Source organism: Gracilinanus agilis, chromosome 2 (genome assembly GCF_016433145.1).
Source record: "Gracilinanus agilis isolate LMUSP501 chromosome 2, AgileGrace, whole genome shotgun sequence".
NCBI classification, from domain to species: Eukaryota; Metazoa; Chordata; class Mammalia; order Didelphimorphia; family Didelphidae; genus Gracilinanus; species Gracilinanus agilis.
The window spans coordinates 49,349,522-49,374,627 of record NC_058131.1 but is presented as its reverse complement, the minus strand read 5'-3'; the positions used below and the strand labels follow the sequence as shown (position 1 = coordinate 49,374,627).

The window sequence follows — 25,106 nt, the reverse complement described above, 5'->3', positions numbered from 1 at the left end:
AAAAAGGCTAAGAAGTTGATGAGCAAGAGGTAAGGTAGGGTACTGCTTAATAAAGGAACTGAACAAAGGTGCGCCAAAGACATGCTAAGAGGGAAGGGACAGAAAATGGTTAGATGAGTTTGGGGAAATCTGTTTAGAGAAGTAGTGAGGGAAAAGTTACAGAAGGCAGGCTACAGGTAGAGCTGAGAGCCTTAAATGCCAAGCCAAGGAATATGTACTTTTGTGAAGGCACCCAGAAACCAAGCCAAGTTACCGAGCAGGTGCCATATATAAGGGAAAGATGGCCTGGAGAAGAAGGAGGCCAGAGGAGGGAGGACTGCCTTCCAGTTGATCTCTTCCATCTCCAGGCTCGATAAACTTTCACAGGCTGCCTGTTTTAGTTACAGGCCTATGTGGCTCTCTCAACATGCCACCCACTGCACCTTCAGAGACAAAGGGGTAGCCAGGAGGCACCACGGTGTGCAAAGCCCCAGGCCTGGAGGAAAGGAAACTTGAGTTTCATATCTGGTCTTATGAGGCATGCCTGCCTCAGATATCCTCATTTGTAAAATAGAGATAACTGTACCCACCAAGTGCTTAGCACGTAGTAAATGCCATATAAATGTGAGCTATCATTATTATTATTGCGAATAGTAGCTCTGAAAATATAAAGAAATATATTTGAGAAGTATAATGGGTGCAACACGGTATAGAAGAAAGAGTAAGGAATCTGGAGCCAGAGGACCTGGGTTCAAATCCTCTGCTGTATTTGCTGACATGTATGACCACAAGTGAGTCACGTCAGCCAGTCTCTTCCACCTCTACAGTCAATTGTCCTTGAAAAACTGATAAGATTGGATGTGAGAATTGAAAAAAGGAGAAACCAAAGATAAAGTAGACTCTGATTCTCTTTTCTGACATTGTTAATAGTTTTAAGTGAGAACATGGCTTTTGTGGCTAGTTTTGAGAGAGTGGATGTACATTTCAGGAGCAATGTAGACATGGCTGTGTGCTTAGTATATCCATCCATGGCACTCTCTTCACCAAGACAGAGAAAACTAAAAGGGGAGGATTGAGGAAAGGGAGAGGGGTTTAGCTGGGAGGTGCTTTTGAAAGCTAGGCAGAGACCTTTGGAAGTTTCCTCAATTATGTGGCAGATGGAGTAAATAGTCTGATACTTCTTCCAACTTTTGTGCTAGGAGGAAAGGCCCCCTTGAGTGAGATCAAAATGGTCCTGGGGAAATGGGAAACTGGGGACATCCTGATACAGGTGCAGGTCTGAAGAAGCCCTGCTAATGCAATAGCCTTTAACTCAGTGATGGGCAAACTGCGGCCCCCTGAAATGTTCTATCCAGCCTCAGGACATTATTCCTAATCTGATGAATACAATGAGTATGATATATAATACAATGAAACCTCAAAAGAATTGCCTTAGAAACAGACTGACAGATGAACATTTCCTTTCCTTTGGCCCCCTCTTTAAAAAATTTGCCCATCAATGCTTTAACTCATCCACAGGAACTCTCTATTCAGGCCTTAAAAGAACAGGTGGTATACTATTGGTTTAGGCAAGTATGTGTGTGTACACATATACAAGGGGGCTAATGAGTTTTCTTTTCTCTTCCTTTTCAAGCTAGAAAATTTTCTTGAAAGATATTCACTTACCACTGCAGAGGACAGGATTATTGGACATTGGGTTTGACAAGCAGTCAGAATCAAGTTAACTTCTTTGGATGGCTCTCTGCAATTTAGACAGGCACTCAGAAGCCCCTGAAAAGGAGATATTACTTTTACATATTGCTAATTGTTTTGTAGTTCTTTATTAGCTACCAAGAATAAAGAGCTTGCCCTGACCTAAAGGAGCACAGTTTTTCTTCCCTAAGGAAGAATCTAGTATACACCTGAAAAACACCAGTTTCCTCATGTGTTGACTTTTAGATCATTTCATCCTTCTCCTTTTTCATATACACAAAATGGTAAGCTACATCCTGGTACTGTCCCCCTTAATGAAGAAGCTTTGATTTGGAAATCATTCCACTTGGCAGAGAGGTGGGCCTATCTCCTTGCCCGTGACTCATTGTAACAGAAGACTGCTTTCTGAGGGAGAGAGAAGGAAGGGCAATTTTTATTTCACTCCTTTCCCCTACACACAACATGTGCTCCAGCCAAACTGGCTTGTTCACTGTCCCCATCTTATTTTGCCCTCTTCCACATCTGTGTATTGGCCTGCACATACCATCGTGCATCCCTGTAACTTGTACTGGTGTCATATTTGTATCCTCACCACCCAGTGCAGTGTTTGGTATAAAGTAGGCACTTGATGTGGTTAGAACAGACTTTCCTTACATCTGTATCTACCAGAAGCCTTTCTTCACTTGGCTCAGGCACCAGTTCATTCATGAAACCTTTCCTATACTTTCCACCTAGACGTCATCTTTTCTTGTCTCATGCCATTCCATCAAATTCTAACTTGTTTGTTATTTGGGTATATGTCTCTATCACCTACTAAAATGTAAACTCTTTGAGGGTAAGGTTATACTGTTTTCCATCTCTATTTTCCTACCATCTAGCCAAATGAACTGCACAATGTAGGCACTTAATACAAACTGGTTTGAAAGGGAGCACTCTGGGGAAAAGAGAGATTACCCTGAAGAAGTGGATGGTGATGTCATGGGCCAGGACACATTCTCTAGGAGAGATGTTTTTCTGCAACACAATAAAATGCCAATTCATCCATAAATAACCCACAACTGAGAACACAGAAAGGAGAAAGTCATACAGAATTTTGAATTCTTAGAATACTTAAAGTCTGTCATAAAAGAATATAAAATTTGTAAGGGCTGTACACTAATCTGCAAGGCTGGAATACAATAAATTTCTGATAAATAAATGATCATAATTTTCAAGAGGCAAAGTGCTAGATCATCCCTTAGACCTCAATCAATTTACTTTGTACATAAATAAATACAAGCCCTCTCTGTGAACTATTTTTATCCCCTTGTTGGACCAGATGATCTATCCCATTAACTGCTATTTAAATCCAGACAAATGGCATCCATACATTACCATGTAGACTTAGCCACCTTAACAGTCAACACAAAGATATGGATCACAAGTAGATTATAGAATGCAAGATAGACTCTTTCCTTCTGACTATCTTGAAGCTATATAGTCTCAGGCCAAATCCAGAGAGAGACAGTGTAAAATCAGAGGTAGCAGCACATTCAGTGGGTGATCCTCTTTGGGGTCTTTAGGCAGCAGGAAGCTGAGGCCATAGGCATCATATCATTAGTCTCAGCTTTGACAAGAAAAAGTATAAAAGGAAATTCTTGGTTCTCTTTGAGTTCACACTTGTGAAAAGGGAATCCTTTGTTCTCTCAGCTTAGTTAACACTTTTGTTGGCAATAACTTTGAATCAACACAAGCTTGAACTAGGTGGAAGAAGCTTGAAAGCCACTAAGTAAGTTCATACCTTACTTGAAGCTAGGTGAGGACAAGCCAGAAATTTAAGAGTTCACACACTCAGAAAGGTGTGATTCCAAAGGTGAGAACTCTGACAATTTGGAAGCTGTGACTGGCCCTTGTGAAAAGGGGCAGGGACAGAAACCCACCATAAAAGCCAGGAAGGCAGGCTAGGCTGGTAAAGGAGGTCTGGTGAAGGAGGCTAGTAGAGAGTGGACTCCAAGAAGAGAGTCACTCCAAGAAGGAAGTCGGTTTCAAGAAAAAGGCCAGCTCAAAGAAGAAAGTAGGCCTCAGGAGTCACCTTCAGCTCCAGTCATTGCCTTGGGTGAGTGGATAGCTGGCTTCCCTTCCTGTCTTCTGAAGATAGTTTAATTCTGATTGAAGGTTAACAAGTCCTGGCTGAGCCAAGCACTGGAATATTATTTAGTTAGATAGGCTAATGTCTTTTCTACCCTTTTGTATTTCTCTACTTTATAAATAAAAGATTTATAACTTTCATATATTTAGCCAAACCATTAATTTTAACACTTACAAAAAGACAGTAAAATGTGAGGCTCTCCCCAACCTGAAGGGGCAAAGGACAAACAATGCATTTCTCCATAAGCATGCAGAGAAACAATTCCAAGGTCAAATAAGACCACATTGTCAGAAATGAATTGCCTGTCCTGGGATAGTCAGTGAGAATTTTTGCTGCTCATCCTCATGTGCTCATGTGGATATAAAGTCTATCAAACACAATAGCACTGGCTCTAGAGAATGTTCAGGGTTCTTCAAAGGTCAAGGCACACTTTAATCACCAGCAAAGCCAGCAGCCACCAGCTATTCTACTTAGAGGAGTCAAAAAGTAACAGGTGTCAGATTCCAAATGACTAAGAATTTAAATGTCTGTGCTTCCTGGCTACCACTCACTGCCTTCACAAAACTTTCAGAGCAGTAAAACTATTTTGAATCCAAGAACATCTTACATACCAATTCTTTGTTGACAAAGTGAAAGAAATCTTTGCAATGCAAAGACCTTTGCCATCCTTCCCAGTGGGTACTGATGAGAATCGAAGGAGGAAGACTCATGAGAATTCTTGAAAGAAAGATTTAAAAAGTAATCAATGGTAAAGCTACAAAATAAAAATAATATTTATTTTTTTCCTCAAAGATCTACAATGCTTCATGTTGAAACAAATTTTAGTGCTAGGAAGTATAAGGATCATTTATATAATCCTCCCATGATCCACTAACTAGGTATGGTGAAAATAACATTGCATATGAAATCAGAAAATTTAGGCTAGGGACAGCTGGGTATCACAGTGGATTGAGAGTCAGGCCGAGAGACGGGAGGTCCTGGGTTCAAATCCAACCTTGGACACTTCCCAGCTGTGTGACCCTGGGCAAGTCACTTGATCCCCATTGCCTACCCTTAGCACTCTTCCACCTAGGAGCCAATACACAGAAGTTAAGGGTTAAAAAAAAAAAAAAAGAAAACTTAGGCTACAATCAATCCCCTCTTTATACTTCCTCCTGGATGGTCCCAAGCAAGTCACTTAATCTCTGAGCTAGGTGCTCTCTAAGGACTTTGACCCCTGAAAATCTTATGAGTAGACTGCCCAAGGTAATTCAGCTAAATTACTGGCAGATCCAAAGTTAAAATTGAAGGTTAAAGACTCTAAGTCCACTGATTATCCACAACATGGCACAATTCATTCTTTCTTGCATCTCTGCATTTCTGAAAGGTAGGTTTTGATTATTCCATTTCATAAGACACAAATATATTAAATATCTAACTCAATGTCACATACTAATATAATTAGACTGCCCAATATTTCTCCCTTTAATCTGGTATCCTAGATAATAAATTATAGAACTCTGACATATCTATTCCAGGGTATGGATTTGATTTCATTTTAAGAAAGCCACCATGGAAATATTTTTTCTTCATCACTAGCTAATGACAATTTATAGATTATAATTCTCAAAATCCCAGTGTTATATATATATATATATATCCCAGAATATAAATGAGATTTTCTAATTGAACATTCAGATACTTTTAAAAACTTTTGTCCCTTTAAAAAAGCTTTCAAAGGGCTTAAACAATCAAATGGTGAGGCTGTCATTAAAGGGAAAGAGCAAATATACTTTATAAAGTCATGAAGAAAGCAATTCAATATAATACAAACTGCAACAAATTACTATCACAATTCTTTCCAGTCTAAATTTAGAAATCAGTTAACAGCTTATATCTGGATTTTACCTTTTGTACATAAGCAGCTCCTGATACCTTAAGAGTCTTTCCCCAACAGTTGAACCATTGCCCAAAGCCTGTAATCTTTTTTTAAAAATTCTGAATAAGAAATGTCCCTCATCATCTGATGAGCCAGTGCTTGAGCTCCTCCACCTTTCCAGCTCCAGTTCCAGTACCATTTCCTGAAAGAGATAAAGCACTCTATTAGGTGACCTGACATTCCCCTAAAAAAGCCTGTTTATTTACCCTAAATAATTTGTTTCTGAATCAGTCTTTTAAAAGAAATAAATGTTGTCTTCACTAACTACACTCTGGGATTTGTTGCTAACATCACAATGTAGGGAATTATTCTAGGCAGTTGTCTAGTTAAGGCACTTGGAATAATTTGCTAAGAATTGTATGATGTATGAATAAGCAGTAATGAGAATGATTTGTTTCTATAAAACTAGCTCTGAAAGCAATTCACAAAAAGAAAATTCCAAAATTGTTCTGAACGGCATTGTTAGAATATTAATTTGGCCTCAGGTCACTGCTGTTAAGGTTCTTTTGTCATTTGCATATAAATATGATATTTTTCTAAAGTAATCTCCTAAAGAAAGACCTTAAAAATCATACCTCAGTTAAACACAATTAAAACCAAGTATGGATAAGACAGTTAGCACAGTGGAATGTGCCAGACCCGGAGTTGGGAGGACCTGGGTTAAAAGTTGACCACATACATTTCCTAGCTATGTGACCCTGGGCAAGTCACTTAACCCCAGTTGTCTAGCCCTAGCTGCTCTTTTGTCTTAGAATTGATAAGAAGGCAAAAGGAAAGGGTTTTAAAAAAAATTAGAGGGAGGCAGACTGACAATCAGTTTCTTTCTGAGAGCCCATTAAAAATAGGAAGAATTTAATAATAATGCCAGTTTTTAAACAAATCTTTTTCTTCCTCATTTATTCTTTCTTAAATGCTCAAGAACAGTGAACATAATAAAGAAAGCTGCGACATAAAATAGTTTTCTTTAAAACCACAATCCCACTGGAATTCACTACCTCATTTAGATTTTAAATTTATTTGTATTTGTAATTTATTCTTACTAACAGCTACTGTGAGAGTTGAGGCAGATGTTTCAGTTTTTTTGGTAGGATTACTTTATTTTTAAGAGTTTTGTTCATTGTTCAAAACCCCTTCCATGATCATCACTTCATGTCTTTTTTTCACATTCAGTAAAAAGCATAAAAACTATATACTAATGAAGTAAAAAATGTAAATCAAAAGCTCATTTTCAGTCTCTTGATTCAAGAATTCTTAAGGGTGCACATTCAAAGTCCATGAATGAAAAACAACAGTGAAATTTAACTGATTCCTCTGTAGATAAGAATTATTCAAAAGCTCTTTAGCAGTAGTGCAGATGAAGGTCAGTGTGGAAGTATTTTTAAATGAGTGAAAACCACATGGAAAAGTTGATTTTCAAAATCAGGAAGAAGTTTGGCCCATTTCTAAGTACCTCTTACTTCAGTAATCTTAATAGCTTTGAGAAGTACAAATTAAAATTATTTTAAAGGACCTGCTTTGGGATTAAAAATCATTAGATGTCCTATTTTAGCAAGATAAAAGATTTGCTTCTTATTTTTCTTTAAAGAGCAAAATCCAAATGAAGACTTCTTCAATGAATACAAATTTACTTTTTAAAATTAAAACCTACTGTTATTTTTGTGAGCTGCTAATTTTTATAGAATTTCTGAGTCTCAAAAGTTTGTCAGTCATTTTGATGAGTCTATTTCTACTGTACTTTGTTAAGAATGCACAAAGCTTTGGGCATCTTTGTGTATTTATAGGGTAAATAAAACACAGTAATGGACAGCTGATCTGGGGTCGCCCTGGCAATAAAGGCAAGGTAAAAAATGTGCATTCATGTGTCCCAGTCCACAAACCCACCTGTAATCTAGACAGAACATCACGATTCACTATATTGCCACAAAGGGACAATTCTGAACTTTCCAAGTGATGACAACTATTGGATCTGAAATTAAAACAGACAAAAAAACATCATAATTGCTTAACAATTAAGAAAATCACATCCACTGTGTTGGCTCTGATATCTAACCATCTGATCTAGTGGTACACTGACTACCTGGTGTATGTCCACTAAAGACGGGAAGGTTAGTTCATCCTCCAAGGCCATCTCATTGTTCAATACTGAAAGGAGTCTATGTACTATTATAAAGTGATATCAAACATTCAGAATTCCTTCTTTGATATATTTCCTACTAAAGACCTATGTGCCTAGTGGAGTCTAAAACCAACCTAACGAGCCACAATAGCTTTTGTATTTTTTGATCCTACACCAGAGATGGCAAACCTTACCCCCACCCCACCCCTCAGACCGAATGCCATGCCCCCTGCCCCACTGCTGAGTGCCAGGCACGCCCCCTTACCCCACACAGGGGAAGGGAGGAAGTGTTCCCATTGGGGCAGAGGGGGAGGGGAGCAGCACCACCAAGTCCTGGGGCAGGGAGGGGGCATGGCCATATGCCCACTGAGTGCTCGTGCGCCATCTTTGGCACCATTGCCACCTCCATGGCTCCCTTTCTACATCGTCACTCAGGACCATCTCCTCCTTTGAGGGTCACTCAGCCCATAACCATCGCCCATTCAAGATTCTGCTGACCTCCAAGACATTCTCTTCCTTCCTCAGTTCAGTGCCTGACTCAGTGCCTGACTTCTCTCTTCCCTCACTTGTGCTCTTATAAGAGACTTCAGCATGTACGCTGTGGAATTGGCTCTCTCTCTCTCTCTCTCTCTCTCTCTCTCTCTCTCTCTCTCTCTCTCTCTCTCTCTCTCTGTCTCTCTCTGTCTCTCTCTGTCTCTCTCTGTCTGTGTGTGTGTGTGTCTCTCTCTCTCTCCTAGAAAAAAAGCCCCAATACTAAGTATCAGTTCCAAGGCAGAAGAGCCATCAGGGCTAGGTGATTGCCCAGGGTCACCCACCCACCTCTGAACTAGCCTCTTTGTCTCCAGGTCTGGTGCTTTATCCACTGTGCCATGTAGTTGCCCCAAGTATACAAATTGATATTTCTTCAACTTAACTCATTTCCCATGATCCACTTCTCCACTTCATCTTGGCTACACAGAAACATCCCTATCTTTGATCTTGCCATCACTCACAAGTATTCCATTTCCATGTTCATGTCTGAAACTCCTTTATCTGATCAAAATTTGTTTCAATTCCAGCTCTCCCCCTCTGCCTGGCATTCCATAACCCTGTTCTTCAGCACCATGGCCTCCAGTCCTCCACCCTTCAATTGTTCCCCAGGTCCTCAATCCTGCACTGGCTACACTCTCTCTTCCCCATCTTGACCCTTTAGTGAACCAGTTCAATTCCACACTGTCCTCAAGTCTCTCATCCCTTTATCCTACCAAAGTTCTTGTCCTGCCAGCCCTCAGCCTTGTAATACTCCTGCTGCCTTCATTCCTATACATATGCTACCAAACAAAACTGGAGAGAAAACCATGAAATCATGCTGACTGGTCTACCACAAATTTAGGTTATGTTACCTCAACAAGGTCTTCTCTGCAAAAAGGGCACACATCCAAGGGCACTTCTCTAATCTATACCAATCCTTTCCAAACCATATCCCTCCACCCTCATTTTCCTGCTAAAAAAACTTAGGCCATTATTTGAGAACTCTCTCTTCCCCTTCCTCCTTATCTCATATCATTCAGATACCATCCACTACTATCTCCTTTACCCCATCTCATATGAAAAGGTGATCCTTCTTGCCAAAGCCAAACTCCTTACCTGCACAGGGGATCCCATTCTATTCTGCTTCCTCTAGTGGATTGCCTTTTTTTTTCTTTTTAATCAACCTGACTTCCTTAATTCTCTTCAGTTGATCCATATTTACAGGCTCCTTTTAAGCTTCCTACAATATGCCTATTTCTTCTTCATCCTCAAAAACCCTACTCTTTGTATGCAGTCTGGCTTCCAAGTTCATCATTTCCCTGAAACTACTCTCTCCAAAGTTACCAATGACTTCATTTTCCTCAGTCCTTCTTGGCTTCTCTGCAGCCTCTGTCCCTTATGCTCTCCCTAATCCTCTCTTCTCTCCAGGTTTTGATGGCACTGCTCTTTCCTGATTTTTCTCCTTTCTGTCTGTATGCTTCTTTCTCAGTCCCTTTTATTGGATCTTCATCAAGATCTTATCCACTGAGTGTCCCAAAAGGCTAGACTGGGTCCTCTTTTCTTCTTCCTTTATGCTATTTCATTTGGTATAACTCATCAGTTTCTATATATTCAATTACCTATATGCTGATGATTCTCAGATCTATTTATCTAGCCCTAACCTTTCCTTGCCTCTAGTCTCCTTGGCTTGGTGGCTCTTGAATTTAATTATTACATTCCAGGAAGTTGTCAGTTGAGGATTTCTTTCTGGAGGCAATATGTGAATTCTTTCAATTTCAATTTTATTTTCTTGTTCAAGGATCTCTAGGCAGTTATCTTTGATAATTTCTTGTAATATGACATCCACGGTTTTTTCATCGTCATGGCTTTCAGATAATCCAATTCTTCTCAGATTGTCTCTCCTAGATCTATTTTCTAAGTCAGTTGCTCTTTCAATAAGATGTTTCACATTCACTGTTTTATCATTCCTTTGATTCTGCTTTATTGTTTCTTTTTTTAACCCTTAACTTCTGTGTATTGGCTCATAGGTGGAAGAATGGTAAGGGTGGGCAATGGGGGCCAAATGACTTGCCCAGGGTCACACAGCTGGGAAGTGTCTGAGGTGGGATTTGAAGCTTTATTGTTTCTTGATTTCTCATGCAATCATTAATTTCTAGATGGTCAATTCTGATTTTTAAGGCCTGGTTTTCCTGTCAGTTTTTGGTTCTCCTTTTTCAATTGGCCCATTTCTTTTTGCATCACTTTCATGTCTTTTTCCATTACTTTCCTTTCTTCTTACATCACTTTCATTTCTCTTCCCCACTTTTCCTCTATCTCTCTTAATTGGCTTTTGAAGTCTTTTTTGAGCTTTTCCAGACTCTGTGTCCATTCCATATTTTTCTTTTGGATTTTGCATGTGTTTCCTTTACTTTTGTTGTTCCTTCTGTGTCTGCACCTTGCTCTTTGTAGCCATAAAAACTCTTTGGAGTTAGGCGCTTTTTTGGTTGTTTGCTCATTTTCCCTCTCTGATTATAGGTAGGATCTGTTTTTTGGAAAGCTGGAGTACACTCTTAAACTTCAGTCCTTCCTTGATGGTATTTTTGGCTTATTTTCTGGGTTGTTACTAGTTTACTAAATGGTCTGAGGGCTGAGAGCTCTGATAGTCCCCTCCCAGTGCTGATTCAATAGACTCTTGAAATATTGCTAGCTTATGGTGTAAGCTTTTGATCTCATTCTGAACATGATCAGGTCAGGTGCTGATCAAATTCTAGCCCCGGGCTTAGGCTCAAGTTTTTTTTGTTGTTGTTGTTGTTTTTTTTGTTTTTTTTGTTTTTTGTCTCAAGGTATTCTTTTTTTTTAAACCCTTGTACTTCGGTATATTGTCTCATAGGTGGAATATTGGTAAGGGTGGACAATGGGGGTCAAGTGACTTGCCCAGGGTCACACAGCTGGGAAGTGTCTGAGGCCGGGTTTGAACCTAGGACCTCCTGTCTCTAGGCCTGACTCTCACTCCACTGAGCTACCCAGCTGCCCCCTCAAGGTATTCTTGATTCAATCAGGCACATTTTTGATTGCCCTGTCCTGGAGCTCCACCCTTAGTTTCTGGCAAAAAAGATCCTGGGGAGGTCCCCCCTGAGAACTGTGTCCTTACTCTCCTTGCATTATGTCCCTGTCCCAAACCCAGACTGGTTTCGCTCTGAGCCCACACAGATCATCAGCCCCTTTCAGCCCTGATTTCCCTGAGCTGGGACTCTAGACTTCTCCACAGGTTTGAAATGTCAAGGGGTCTGAGTGAGCTCAGACTACTACTTGCCCCTGCAGAATCTCAGGGTCTGCTCACTAGGTAGGGCTTAAGCTCAGAATTTGTGAGAGCAGATGTGGAGGTGGGGTTTGCTCTCAGCTTGCTCTTCACTCACTGCTATGCCTCCTGCTACCTCTGTTCCCCTCTCATCTCAGTTCCCCAGATGATCTCTGCCTACCTTTTGGGTTTTTCTTTATTTGAGGGTTGTTTCACTTTGTATCCTTGTTTGTTCTTTCACTCCTTTATTCGTTTTGTGGCGATATTTTACTCTTGGTAGGAGAGGATTTTTGTGGCTAAACAGTGCTGCTATTCTAGTTACTCCTCCATTTTGGCTCCACCCCCAGAAGTCTTTCCCTCTAGTCTCCAAACTTCAAAATGCCTATTAGAAATCTAGAACTTGGTATCTCAGACATCTTAAATTCAACATGTCTAAAGTAAACTCAATATCTTTGCCCTCAAATTCTTCCCTCTTCCTTACCCTTTCCTATTCCTGTCGAGGGTCCTGCCATCCTCTTAGCCCTCAAGTTCACAACATAAAATGTCATACTCAACCCTTCATTCTCTCTCAGCTCCATTTGTTGCCAAGTTCTATCTTTGTAAAATCTCTTCTTTCTTCTGACGCTGCCACCATCTGGTGCAGGCCCTTACTCCTCACATCTGGTAACTACTGCAGTAGCCTGTTGATCTGCTCATCTCAAGTATCGCCTTATTCTAGTTTATCCTCACTGATCTTCCTAAAGCATAGAAAGAACCATTTCATCTTCCTTTTCAGTAAACTCGAGTGTCTCCCTAATGGTTCCAGAATCAAAAAGAAACATTTGTTTGGTTTGTAATGCCTTTTTAAACCTGGTCCCTTCCTATCTTTTTAGCCTTCTGATTCCTTACTTCCCTCTACATACTGTCCATGGACCCTGGCCTCCTCACTGCTTCTCAAACAAGATACTCTTCCTCCCACCTGGGGGAATTTCTCCTGGCTGTGTGTCCTCCATGCCTGAAACTCTGTCCCGTCTTATATCTCTGCCTCATGGTTTCCCTGGCTCAGCTAAACCCCCACTTTCTACAGGAAGCCTTTCCTAGTCCTCTTTCATTTGAGTGCCCAGCCTCTGAGATGACCTCCAATCTGTCCTATCTAAGTTTTCTTTGTATGAAGTTATTTGCAAGTTGTCTCTTTTATTATACAGTGAGAGCAAGGAGCATTTTTAGTTTTTCTTTTATCCTCAATGCATATACAATGCCTAGCACATTCTATGTACTTAACGAATGCTTGACAACTTATTGACTTAAGGCTAACTACATAACTTTGAAAATGAATGAGACTAATCCACCTACCAGGTAGCAAAAGGTACCACCTTCTTCTGGAAGCAGAGAAGGGATAGAGAATATAATATTCACCACAGCCATGAGAGAGATCAGGAAGATAGATTATGCAGTAATAATTGGCTATCTTCCTTGTCCCTATCAGCTAAACCATTGCCTTTCAGGTTGCTATGGGTAGAAAAAAGGTGGAGATAAGGAGTTTTAAAAAGGAAAGTGCATGACTATATAAGAAACAGCAGGAACAACTATTTAGACTGTGCCATAAAGTTGTCAAGGTCCTTACAAGACTCCTGAAATAGGCAGGACAAGTATTATCATGGAGGTCAGATGATACTGTAGTAAGAGAGAAGAATCTGGAGTCAGAGGAAGTGGGTTCAAATTCCAGCTCTGCCACTCCATACCTGTTTGGTTTAGGGCATGTCTATAATGATCAGGGTCTCAATTTCACAGGATCCTAGAATCTGAGAGTTGAAAGGGGCCCAAGCAGCAGCCATCTAGTTCAACTCTCACCCCAAACAAGACCCTCATAGCATATACCATGTGGTCATATAATCTCTTCTGGAAGACCACAAAAGCAAGGGAACCCACCACCTTTTGAGGCAGTCCATTTCACTTTTGGATTGTTCCAAATATTCCTGATATCGGTCTCTTTGCAACTCTGACCCCTTATTCCTGGTTCTGTCCTATGGAGTCAAACAAAATAGATCTAATACCTGCTCCACATGACAGTTCTTCAAATACTTGAAGATAGCTATCATGTCCCACTGACTCTTCTTTTCCCCAGGATACACAGGCTCAGTTCCCTCAATCATTCCCTACATGACTTGGAGTTAAGGCCCTCAATGTTCTTCTTAAACTATGGTTCCAAGAATAGAGCACAAGCTCCAGCTAAAGCCTGATGAAGCAAGAATACAGTATAATAACCACTTCCTTATTCCTAAAGCTCTGCTCCCTCTTAATACAGTTTAAGATCACATCAGCTTTTTTGGCTGCCACACCACATCACACTATTAAATTCTGCAGTCCACTAAAACCCTCAAATAGTTTTCAGAACAACTATTAAGTAACCATGTTTCCTGCTCTCCCCCATTTTATACTCGTAAAGTGCATTTTTTTTGTACCCAATTTTCTACATCTATAGAAATTAGGATGTTGAACTAAATGACCTTCAGAATTTTTGATCCCTATATTAGCAAACTGAAGCTTGTCAAGGCTCAGTAAGTTGCCTAGGACATAATTTCGGTTTTAGCACTGCTACAATTAAAAGCAAAATAAAAATATCCCTCTAGTATAGGGGTTCTTAATTTGAGACCCACAGATCCCCTAGAGAATCAGTGATAAGATTTCAGGGGGGATTGTGATCTGAGATGGGAAAAATAATTCCATCTTTATTTTAAGATAATTATAATTAATTTACTTTATACTACTGTGTATTCTATTTATGAATTAAAAAACATTATTCTGAGAAGTTCAAAGGTTTTACCGGATACTCTAAAATGGATCTACCACATAAAAAAGATGAAAACGCCCCCTTTTAAGTGATTCCTCTCAAATTATTAAAGTACCTCAGGCAGAAATCCAATGCTGTCTCAATAAGAATTGCACATGCTTTTTCCAAATCTCCATCACAGCCTCCAGCCACAGAAGATTCTGGAAGGTATTGTTGATACAAAGCCCAATGATGAAAATACTGTCTGCAACATCAAAATGCAAAATTTGGTTTCTTTTTATAGTCTAAAATCACATACTAGAAAATGAGAATAAACTTTGATCCTGAGAAATATAAAAAAGAGAAATATTTCAGCCAGGACCCTGATGGACACAACAGCTAAATCACTTATACAAACAACAAGAAATTGTTCATCTATCCATAGGTATATTTTGAACTATTTCTATTTCTACCAGTGGATCTACTAGGGAGAGCTGAAGTACAATACAGGATAATCTTGTACCTTGACTACTTTTTTTAAAGTTTCTTGACTGTGATTTTTTGAAGATAAAGAATTTATTTCTAGTATATCTTTTCTCAATATTAGACAATGCCTTTTGATGAAAACAAAAATGAGAATTTAAGCATGTAATTTAGGGAATGATCAAAGAATTTGCCACAACTTGGGTATCCAAGAGGAATCTGACCTTAATACAAGTTAAAAACTTGTAAATGAAATTTTATATCATAGCTTTTAACCCTCTGTCCCTAGAACTATTTACATTTGGGCAGCTAGGTGGTGCAGTGGATAGAAACCAGGCCTGGAGTCAGGAAGACTCATCTTCCTGAGTTCAAATCTGGCCTGAGACACTAGCTGTGAGACCCTAGGGAAGTCACTTCATCTTGTTTGCCTCAGTTCCTCATCTGCAAAATGATCTAGAGAAGTAAATGGTAAACCATTCTAGTGTCTTGGCCAGGAAAACCCCAAATGCTGTCACAAAGAGTAGGACATGACAGAAACAACTGAACAACAACATGACAATTTACCTTTCTGCGTCTGAAAGAATATCATTGTCAGGTTTGACTTCCATCTCAAACAGCAGCCAATCTTTGTAAGTTAGCTGAGTGAAAAAGTTTAATTTAAAAGGTGAGAACAATGAAATGTCCCTAAAAGCAGTTTGCCCCCTCTAAAATTCCTATTTTCTCATTAATAATTTTTAATCTCTTCCCTATTTAATGGCTGCCTCTCTGCTGCTTTACAAACACAACCCTGTTTCCCCATCCTTAAAAACCCTCACTTGTTCCATATACAATATGAACAATAAGAGCTATTAAATCTGAGAAAAGGACGAGTTGCAAGAGCCTTGGAAATAAGTTACGAAAAACAACTTTTATCTAGCCACAACATTTTTCACTCTCTCTACCATATTTATCAATATCTACCAGGTCCAATCCAAACCCATACACTTCTTGCTATTCCTCACATTAATAGGAAGGGAAAAGTAAGCACGTCTACAGCATATATCCTCAGACTTTGCCAACAACAACCTTTTCATTGCAGGCTTTTTTAAAAGGTAGTTTTAATTGACATCTGTTTAAGCCTCTTGGCACATGCCAATTTGCATGGTTGAATTAAAATACGATGATTAAAAAAAAATCCCCCCCCCCCCAAAAAGATACAGGCAAACATCTTCCAAACTACTAGCATTAAGGGATGGGACTAACATTCATTTTATAGATTTCATCAAATTATGCTTTTAATCAAAGTATTAGTAACATTACTAGTGTCAGGAACTCAGATATACACATGCAATACACTTCCAATATGCCTCTACCATGTTAATGTAGCCTTGCTTTTAGAAACCTTGAGAATCCTAACATGAAACACATGTGACTTAACATGTAGTCTGAATGAACAAAAAGCACAGTTATAAAGCTTACTTGATATTCTCTCTGTTTCAAAAGTTCTTGGAACTTTCTTTGCTTCCACAAACAGAGGGCAGCTTTCTTCCAATCCACAAAAGGAGAAGACAAATTCCTCCAAGGGAGATCCACCACATCTTCTTGACAAATTGTTCGAGATTCCAAGTACATTCGAAGCACAACAAATTGTACCTATTACAAATGCAATTTATTTCAATAAACAAATTTTAGAATCCAGAAACTGAATTATAAAATAATGTTTTTATTTTTTATTATTTTGTATATACACATATAAAAATAATAATTATTAAATTATAAAATAAAAATTATAATTTCCCAGATCAAAACATCTTCCTTGCCTATCACTATCTAATGTACACTGCTTCTTCCTATTGGAATATGAGCCCTTTGAGGGCAAGGTCCTTTATTTCATTTTCTCCTGCAAGATTGAAATCCTAGCTCCTTTGCCTTCCAGAATATTATATTACAAGCCCTCTACTTCTTTAACATAGATAACACTAAATCTTGTGTGATCCTGAGTGTAGCTCCACTATATTTGAATTGTTTCCTTCTGTCTGCTTACAATATTTTCTCTTTGATCTGGAGGCTCTGGAATTTGGCTATGTCTGGGAGTTTTCATTTTAGGATCACTTTCAGGAATTGAACAGTGGATTCTTTGTATTTCTACTTTACCCTCTGGATCTAAAAATCAGAGCAGTTTTCCTTGATAATTTCTTTAATTATGATTTTCATCTACTTCAGTAATTCTTAAATTATCTCTCCTTGATCTATTTTCCTAGTCAGTTGTTTTTCTGATGAGATATTTCACATTTTCTTATATATTTTTTCATTCTTTTGATTTGTTTTATTATTTCTTGATATCTCATAGAATCACTAGTTTCCATTCCCACAATTCTAATTTTTAAAAAATTCTTTTCTTCAGTTTGATTTTGCACCTCTTCTTCCATTAGGCCTATTCTGCTTTCTTTTTTTTAAACTCTTACCTTCCACTTTAGAATCAATACTATGTATTGGTTCCAAGGCAGAAGAGTAGTAAGGGCTAGACAATGGGGGTTAAATGACTTGCCCAGGATCAAATAGCTAGGAAGGTTATGAGGTTAGAATTGAACCTAGGACCTCCTGTCTATCTAGACCTGGCTCTCAATTCACTGAGCTACCTAGCTGCCACCCCTCACTCCTTTCTGCTTTTAAGTTTTCTTCAGCAAACTGTTGTACCTCCTTTCCCACATGGCCAATTCTGTTTTTAAAGGTATTATTTTATTTAGTATTTTTTGTGCCTCTTTTAACAAGTTGTTCACTTTTCATAATTTTCTTACATTGCTCTCATTTCTCTTCCTAATGTTTCCTCTATGACTCTTATCTCTTTCTTTAACTCTTCTAGAAGTTATTGTTGAGCCTGGGTCCAATAAGCATTTTTCTTTGAGGCTTTGTTTTTAGTTGTTTTCACATTGTTGTCATGAGTTTGTCTTGGTCTTCTCCGACCAAAGAGTAGCTTTTTATGAAAACTTTGTTGTTTGCTCATTTTTTCCGGCCTATTTCTTGACTTTGAACTTTATGTTAAAGTTGGGTTCTGCTCACCCAGGAGTGGGAAGGCATTATTATTATGTTTCAAGATTTTTCATGCTATTTTCAGAGCTAGTTCTGTGAGTCTGTAAGTCTTCCTTGCTCCTTTTGTGACTGACTTTCAGTATTTCTCTCAGGTCTAGTGGAATGACAATTTAGAACCATGTACGGGCAGTAGAACTTTCGATAAGTGCTGGCTGTACCCAGTACCAGCAAAGAGTTTCCTGTAATCTCTTCTGGCAAGTTGTCCAACCTTCTTACCATCTTTGGGACGCTGTTGCTGTTGCTGTTGCTGCATATGTGTAGGCGCCAAATAGGCCTCTACCTCAGTGATAAAACTTCTCCTGCTGACCTCTTGAGTTTTCTTAGGTTAGATACTTACTTTACCCTGACCTTTTGTTGGCTTTGTAGCTCCAAATATGGTTTAAGGCATTATTTTAAAGTTTGGAAGGAGATGATGGGAGAATTCGGATATGTTTCCTCTATCCTGCCATCATGGCTCTGCTCTTCCCCTTCTTAATCTTATATTTTTTTTGTAAAGGCAAGAATCTTTTTCTGATGTGATAATCATTCATTAATATATTTGTTTCGTATGTCACTCTTTTCTTTGAAGTGGCACACATGACATATAACATTATCCATCACTGATATACAGTTAGAGAAGATGAAAAATACCACACTGTCAAGGCATACAGTTTGAAAAGCTTTGATGAAAAAACCTTGTTAAATAATGTAACAGAATGTCACAAATTAAGTTTAAAAAGCTAAAGTCAACAAAAGACCTTTGCCTACAGTTGGAAAGGCACACTAGAGTTGAGCAGCTAAAGAACAATGTTAAATAAAATAGGAACAAAAACATCTACCTTTTTAATGAGGCCTGCAGGTAAACAGTTACACAAAACATCATGTGAATGGGAGGAAAATTTGCACAAAGAATAAGAAATTGCTGCAACACAAAATCTGAAATGGAAAAATAGAAAGTATATCATACAACTTTATGTAAAAATAAAGGATTTATATTAGAATCATAAGGGAGCAAAATAAATTCATTAACTGGATCTCACAACAGGTCAGTTTTATTAAGATGACATCATAGAAAGGATATCATACAACTTTATGTAAAAACAAAGGGTTTATATTAGAATCATTAGGGAGCAAAATAAATTCATTAACTGGTCAGTTTTATTAAGATGATATAAACTATAAACTAGGTTTTATAAAAAATAAGAATTGGGCAACCAATTGTTAATAATGGCAGCCAATATCTTCTATCTATGGCTTGTCTGTACATAACTATTTGTTTATTGTCTCCCTCATTAAAATGTTAGCTCATCAAGAGTAGGGGCTATCTTACCTTCTTTGTACCTCTAGCACAGTGGTTCCTAAACTTTTTGGCCTACTGCCCCCTTTCCAGAAAAAATATTACTGAGCCCCCTGCAAATTAATTTTTAAAAAATTTTAATAGCAATTAATAGGAAAGATAAATGCACCTGTGGCCATTGCTGCAGCACCCACCAGGGGGCGGTGGCACCCACTTTGGGAATCACTGCTCTAGCACTTTGTTTCAAATCCTGCCTAAGAATGTATTAATGTAACTATCTTGAAGAAGTAAAATTTGAGAGATGATGAGTTTAGATCTATAATTTAATCTGGATTTTTAAAAGGTACTTCGGGGGGGGGGGGGGGGGTTAATATTCCTAGTTTGGAAAGGAGCCAAGTTTTCATGACATATGTATCTACATGTATTTTCACTCACACACAAATTCTATAATCTACATGAGGAAGGTCAAGATGAAGGTCTCTCACAGTTCTTGGAATTCCAATGCACTCATAGCATAGGCAGACTACTCTTTGCTCCTATTTCCCTCACAGCACCAGAAAGAAAGTCAATGGACTTTGGACTAATCCCTCCCACTACTAAATTGAGGAAATAACAAATTGGAACTGAGGTTCAAGATGAGAGACATCAGAAGGAAGAGGCTACCTAAGCATGAAGATAGAACCATGACAAATGTGATTATTGTCATTTCCTCCCTGCATAAAGCTTTCTCTTAATATACTGAATGACTGTAATTTTTTTAGTCATTGATATGACAACCCACTATTTTTACAAAGACTAATAACATTGCATATTAATTTGTATCAATGTTCAGAGATTTAAACATTTTGTGAATTTTTAAAATGCACTTCAGAAATCACTGAAAAATAAAAAGACTAACTAGAAAAAACCTTAAGTTTTCATTTTAGTTGTAATTAGCAAATAGTACTAGATATTATAGCCTCTTTTTTAGAAGCACAATTTAGAATCAAGAAGAAATTATCCAGTTATCATCTGGGTAATTTCAATTTGAGAGATGATGAGTTTAGATCATGCAGGGACATTAACTTTAAAAAGGAAAGCACTGCCCATAAACAAATCTTGTAACATGAAGGTAATACAATTATTACTATAACACAATAAAAGAAGACTATGAAGAACAATATACTTTCCCCAACTGATAAATGGGCAAGGCACATCAATAGGCAATTTTCAGATAAAGAAATCAAAATTATCAATAAGCACATGAAAAAGTGTTCTAAATCTCTGATAATTAGAGAAATGCAAATCAAAACAACACTAAGGTACCACTTCACATCTAGCAGATTGGCTATTATGACAGCAAAGAAAAGTAATAAATGTTGGAGGGGATATGGCAAAATTGGGACCCTAATGCATTGCTGGTGGAGTTGCGAGTTGATTCAAACATTCTGGAAGGCAATTTGGAATTATGCCCAAAGGGTGCTAAAAGACTGCCTGCCCTTTGATCCAGCCATACCACTGCTGGGTTTATAACCCAAAGAGATAATAAGGAAAAAGACCTGTACAAAAATATTTATAGCCACGCTCTTTGTGGTGATAAAAAATTAGAAAATGAGGGGATGTCCTTCAATTGGGGAATGGCTGAACAAACTGTGGTATCTGTTGGTGATGGAATACTATTGTGCTCAAAGGAATAATGAACTGGAGAAATTCCATGTGAACTGGAACAACCTCCAGGAACTGATGCAGAGTGAAAGGAGCGGAACCAGGAGAACATTGTACACAGAGACTGATACACTGTGGTAAAATCGAATGTAATGGACTTCTGTACTGGCAGTAATGCAAGGATTGTGAAGATGGGATTAACTCTCCCCTGCCCATTTTTTGATTTAATCACCAGAAGCATGTGTATATACCCCACTTATCTTTAATTATGGGGAGGTCTGTGACCAACACATGCAATGGTTGGTGATGAATCAGAATTGATAGACTGCCCCCCTGGGCAGTCCTAAGCAAAGCTTAGGCTGTAATTGGTCCACATAAAAGTGGAAAGAAGGCACAAGAAGTGACAAAAGGAATGGTCTTTAAAAGTGGCAAGAAATTCTTGTGACAGGGTCTTTCGCCTTCAACTTGAACTTGAATGAGCTCCAGCTTGGGACCTTGGACTGCTCTTGGATTTTTCCCTTAGAACTACCACATAGGTGAGTGAAAAAGACTGACTCCTTTTCCTAGCTTTTCTGTGAGGTACTATCCTCCAGAGAGGCCCCTTGTCTTGAGGAGGCCTCGTGGCTAAAACTCTTGTGTAATTTACCTCTGAGCCTCCTTTGCTGGGACCTCTGAAGCCCTGGCTGGTTCAGACTGGGTCAAAGTAATTATCTTCTCTCTATGATTTCATTACTTTCACTCTTTCCCTCTATTTTATAAATGAATTGCTAAAAAGTCATTTTGACTTGAGTAATAATAACGGTAAACACATTCCTCATAAAATTAGTCCAACTCTTTAATATTTTACCCCTTACATGATCCAGGACAATTCTGAGGGACTTATGAGAAAGAATGCTATCTACATCCAGAGAAAGAACTGTGGGAGTAGAAACAAAGAAGAAAAACAACTATTTCATCACATGGTTCTATGGGGATATGATTGGGGACATAGACTCTAAACTATCGCCCTGGTGCAAATATTAATAATATGGAAATAAGTCTTGATCAATGACACATGTAAAACCTAGTGGAATTGCTCGTTGGCTATGGGAGGTAGGTGAGAGGAGGGGAGGGAAAGAACATGAATCATGTAACCATGGAAAAATATTCCAAACTAATTAATTAATTAATTGAACAATTTAAAAAAAGAACAATATAGCAAAGTATAGGGAAACATGCACAGACATAAACTGAAGTAAGCAAAACTAACAAAATAGTATACATCACAATGCAAATGGAAAGGACAAGAAAATCAAACTGAACTCTGTCTAGTTATAGCAATCAGAGTTGGCCCCAAAGAAAAGATAAGAAAACATATTTCTCTTCCTTCACTGAAGAGGTGAGTGGACTAGAAGGTCACACTTTGGCAATGTGAGTTTGTCTTTTTTCTCACCATTCCTCCTCTTCACTACTCCTCTACTTCTCAAGATTCCAATGTAAGCCTCCAGAGAAGACAAATATCAAATGAAGGAGCAGCCTCCTTTTGTTCAGCTTTCCTATATGTAGCTCTAATAAAACAAATCTAGGTTCTAAGGAGACAAATGCCAGGCTGTGAGGCAAGGCTAGAAAAGCAACCTCTTTAGCTTTAAGGATCTCAGGCCAGGGCAGAAAATGCTTTCTGGGGCATGATAGGACCAATTTCTATAAGGATCCTTCCCTGGTCCCCAAGCCCCAGTCCCCCAACTCCCAGCCCCAAACAGTCATTAGTTTTACCCAAAAGGCAACAAAGCTGACCTAGGGTTTGACTGGTCCCTGACTATATGAGGCAGCTTCTTAGTCACCTAAGAGCACATAAAATCCCATCCATATGGAGCTGGGGGACCCTCCAACTTGGTAGTTGTCAGAAGACCCCAAGAGTTACCAGTCTCTAGAAGCTAAGTGTCACTGTATCCTTGCTACATATTGTTGCTATGTTGGGGCTAAGTAAACCTCCTTTTGTTAACTGTTCAGTGTCTTATGAATGTCTCTTGTCCCTAACTCAAACCTGAACAGAAAGGGTGCTGGGGTCAAGCCTGCCCCTAACATGATGCTACCAGACCTAAGCAAGGAAGGAACAAAAAATAGAGCGGAAAAAGTGGAAAGGGAAGAAAAGGAAGAAAATTACATATGGCTGGGAATGGACAGAACATGATGAACAATTGCTTTAGATGCCACTTGGTGGCGATAGTGCTAAAGGTTTCTGATCCTAACTTTAAGGCTGCTTATAAATATGGGCAGGTGGTTAATTTCAAAGTTGTATAAACAGATCTGCCACTTAAAATTTTTAGTGAATTGCTTTAAAACCAAGAACTACAACTATTTTTTGGCTATATAATAACTCCATGAAATGTAAGAGGGAGATGATCTTAAGTGCAATAAATCTAACTAATTCTATGAACTGGACAGTTAAATAATTATGAGGTGGCCTGGAATCAGGAAGGCCCCAGTTTCAACCCAATCGCAAGACATTCATTACTATGTGACCTTTTCACCTGTCTTAGCCTCAGTTTCTACCTCTATAAAATGAAGATAAGAGCACTTACCTGTTGTTATATGGATCAAGGGAGGTTAGACACGTAAAAAGCTTTAGAAATCTTAAAATGCCACATAAATGGCTGTTAGCTATTCTGATGCAAGAAAAGAAAGGAGGAACTCACCTTATGCAAAGAGAAAAAGATTCCCCTGTTCTATATGCCAGAAGGTTCTCCCAGAATGCTGTAACTGAGCAAGTCTTTGCATGGGCAGAAGTTTCAAGAACCAATTCTGGAACAAAGGTCTTTGACTCATTTAGGTGAACTGCCAGGACAGCTAGTCCTAAAACATGAATGTCAGTCAGGCATTCACCCTAAAATCAAAACAGAAAAATCATAAGGAGACAAATGTGGCATTTATCCCAAAGCAACCCACCCTGAACTGAGCAAGCAACAGGAGACGTCCCTGCAGGTTAGAAGATGCTGATGCCTCAAAAACAACTAAACAAAAAAAAAAAAGAAGAAGAAGAAATCTGTTCCTTCAATCACTTTCTCCATGCTGGACAGTCTTTTAACATCCTGTTAAATAAGTTATTTCAATGTTAACACTACCAATAAACAAATTAAAAACAAAAACAAAAAACGAAACCAAAAAACAAAACAAAACACAATCAGGTGAATGTATATTCCCTGGAGGAGTAACATTTACCTGAAGCCACAGAACCAGGAGCTTTCACAAAACAACTAGAGCAGAAGCAATGAGCTCTTTTATTGCCCCATCTAGTGATCTTTTCTCTTTTCATTCCATGTGACCCCTCTGCTGACCCTGATGCCCCTGGATCTTCACTCTCCCTGTTTTTTTTTTTTTATTTTAAGCTTTTTCTTAAATTTTTAATCATTTATTAATATTCATTTTTAACATGGTTACATGATTCAAGCTCCTACTTTCCCCTTCACCCCCCGCTCTCCCCCCACCCATAGCCGATGCACATTTCCACTGGTTTTAATATGTGTCCTTGTTCAAGACCTATTTCCAAATTGTTGATAGTTGCATTGGTGTGGTACTTTCGAGTCCAAATCCCCAATCATGTCCTCCTCAGCCCATGCGTTCAAGCGTTTGTTTTTCTTATGTTTCCTCTCCTGTAGTCCTTCCTCTGAATGTGGGTAGCGTTCCTTTCCATAAATCCCTCAGAATTGTCCTGTGTCATTGCTTTCTGCTGGTACAGAAGTCCATTACATTCAATTTTACCACAGTGTATCAGTCTCTGTGTACAATGTTCTTCTGGCTCTGCTCCTTTCGCTCTGCATCAGTTCCTGGAGGTCTTTCCAGTTCACCTGGAACTCCTCCAGTTTATTATTCCTTTTAGCACAATAGTATTCCATCACCAGCATATACCACAGTTTGTTCAGCCATTCCCCAATTGAAGGACATACCCTCCTTTTCCAGTTTTTTGCCACCATAAAAAGCACAGCTATAAATATTTTCGTACAAGTCTGTTTATCTATGATCTCTTTGGGGTACAAACCCAACAATGCTATGGCTGGATCAAAGGGCAGGCATTCTTTTATAGCCCTTTGAGCATAGTTCCAAATTGCCAGCCAGAATGGTTGGATCAGTTCACACCTCCACCAGCAATGCATTAATGTCCCAGTTTAGCCACATTTCCTCCAACATTCATTACTCTCCCCTTCTTTCATTTTAGCCAATCTGCTAGGTGTGAGGTGCTGCCTCAGAGTTGTTTTGATTTGCATTTCTCTAATTATTAGAGATTTAGA

General features: G+C 38.7%; 1 protein-coding gene across 1 annotated transcript in view; it reads right to left on the bottom strand.

Moving 5' to 3' along the window:
- The window catches only part of FANCA (FA complementation group A), a 78,200-nt gene that overhangs the window by 7,717 nt on the left and 45,377 nt on the right, over positions 1-25,106 (bottom strand). The window contains exons 15-25 of the mRNA XM_044659381.1: positions 23,767-23,831; positions 23,517-23,704; positions 18,740-18,836; positions 16,311-16,484; positions 15,417-15,490; positions 14,506-14,634; positions 7,599-7,683; positions 5,687-5,859; positions 4,411-4,516; positions 2,626-2,685; positions 1,645-1,749 (exon numbers count right to left, since the gene is read on the bottom strand). Coding sequence (XP_044515316.1) covers positions 1,645-1,749; positions 2,626-2,685; positions 4,411-4,516; positions 5,687-5,859; positions 7,599-7,683; positions 14,506-14,634; positions 15,417-15,490; positions 16,311-16,484; positions 18,740-18,836; positions 23,517-23,704; positions 23,767-23,831 — 1,256 coding nt within the window. The remainder of the gene's footprint in view (positions 1-1,644; positions 1,750-2,625; positions 2,686-4,410; positions 4,517-5,686; positions 5,860-7,598; positions 7,684-14,505; positions 14,635-15,416; positions 15,491-16,310; positions 16,485-18,739; positions 18,837-23,516; positions 23,705-23,766; positions 23,832-25,106) is intronic.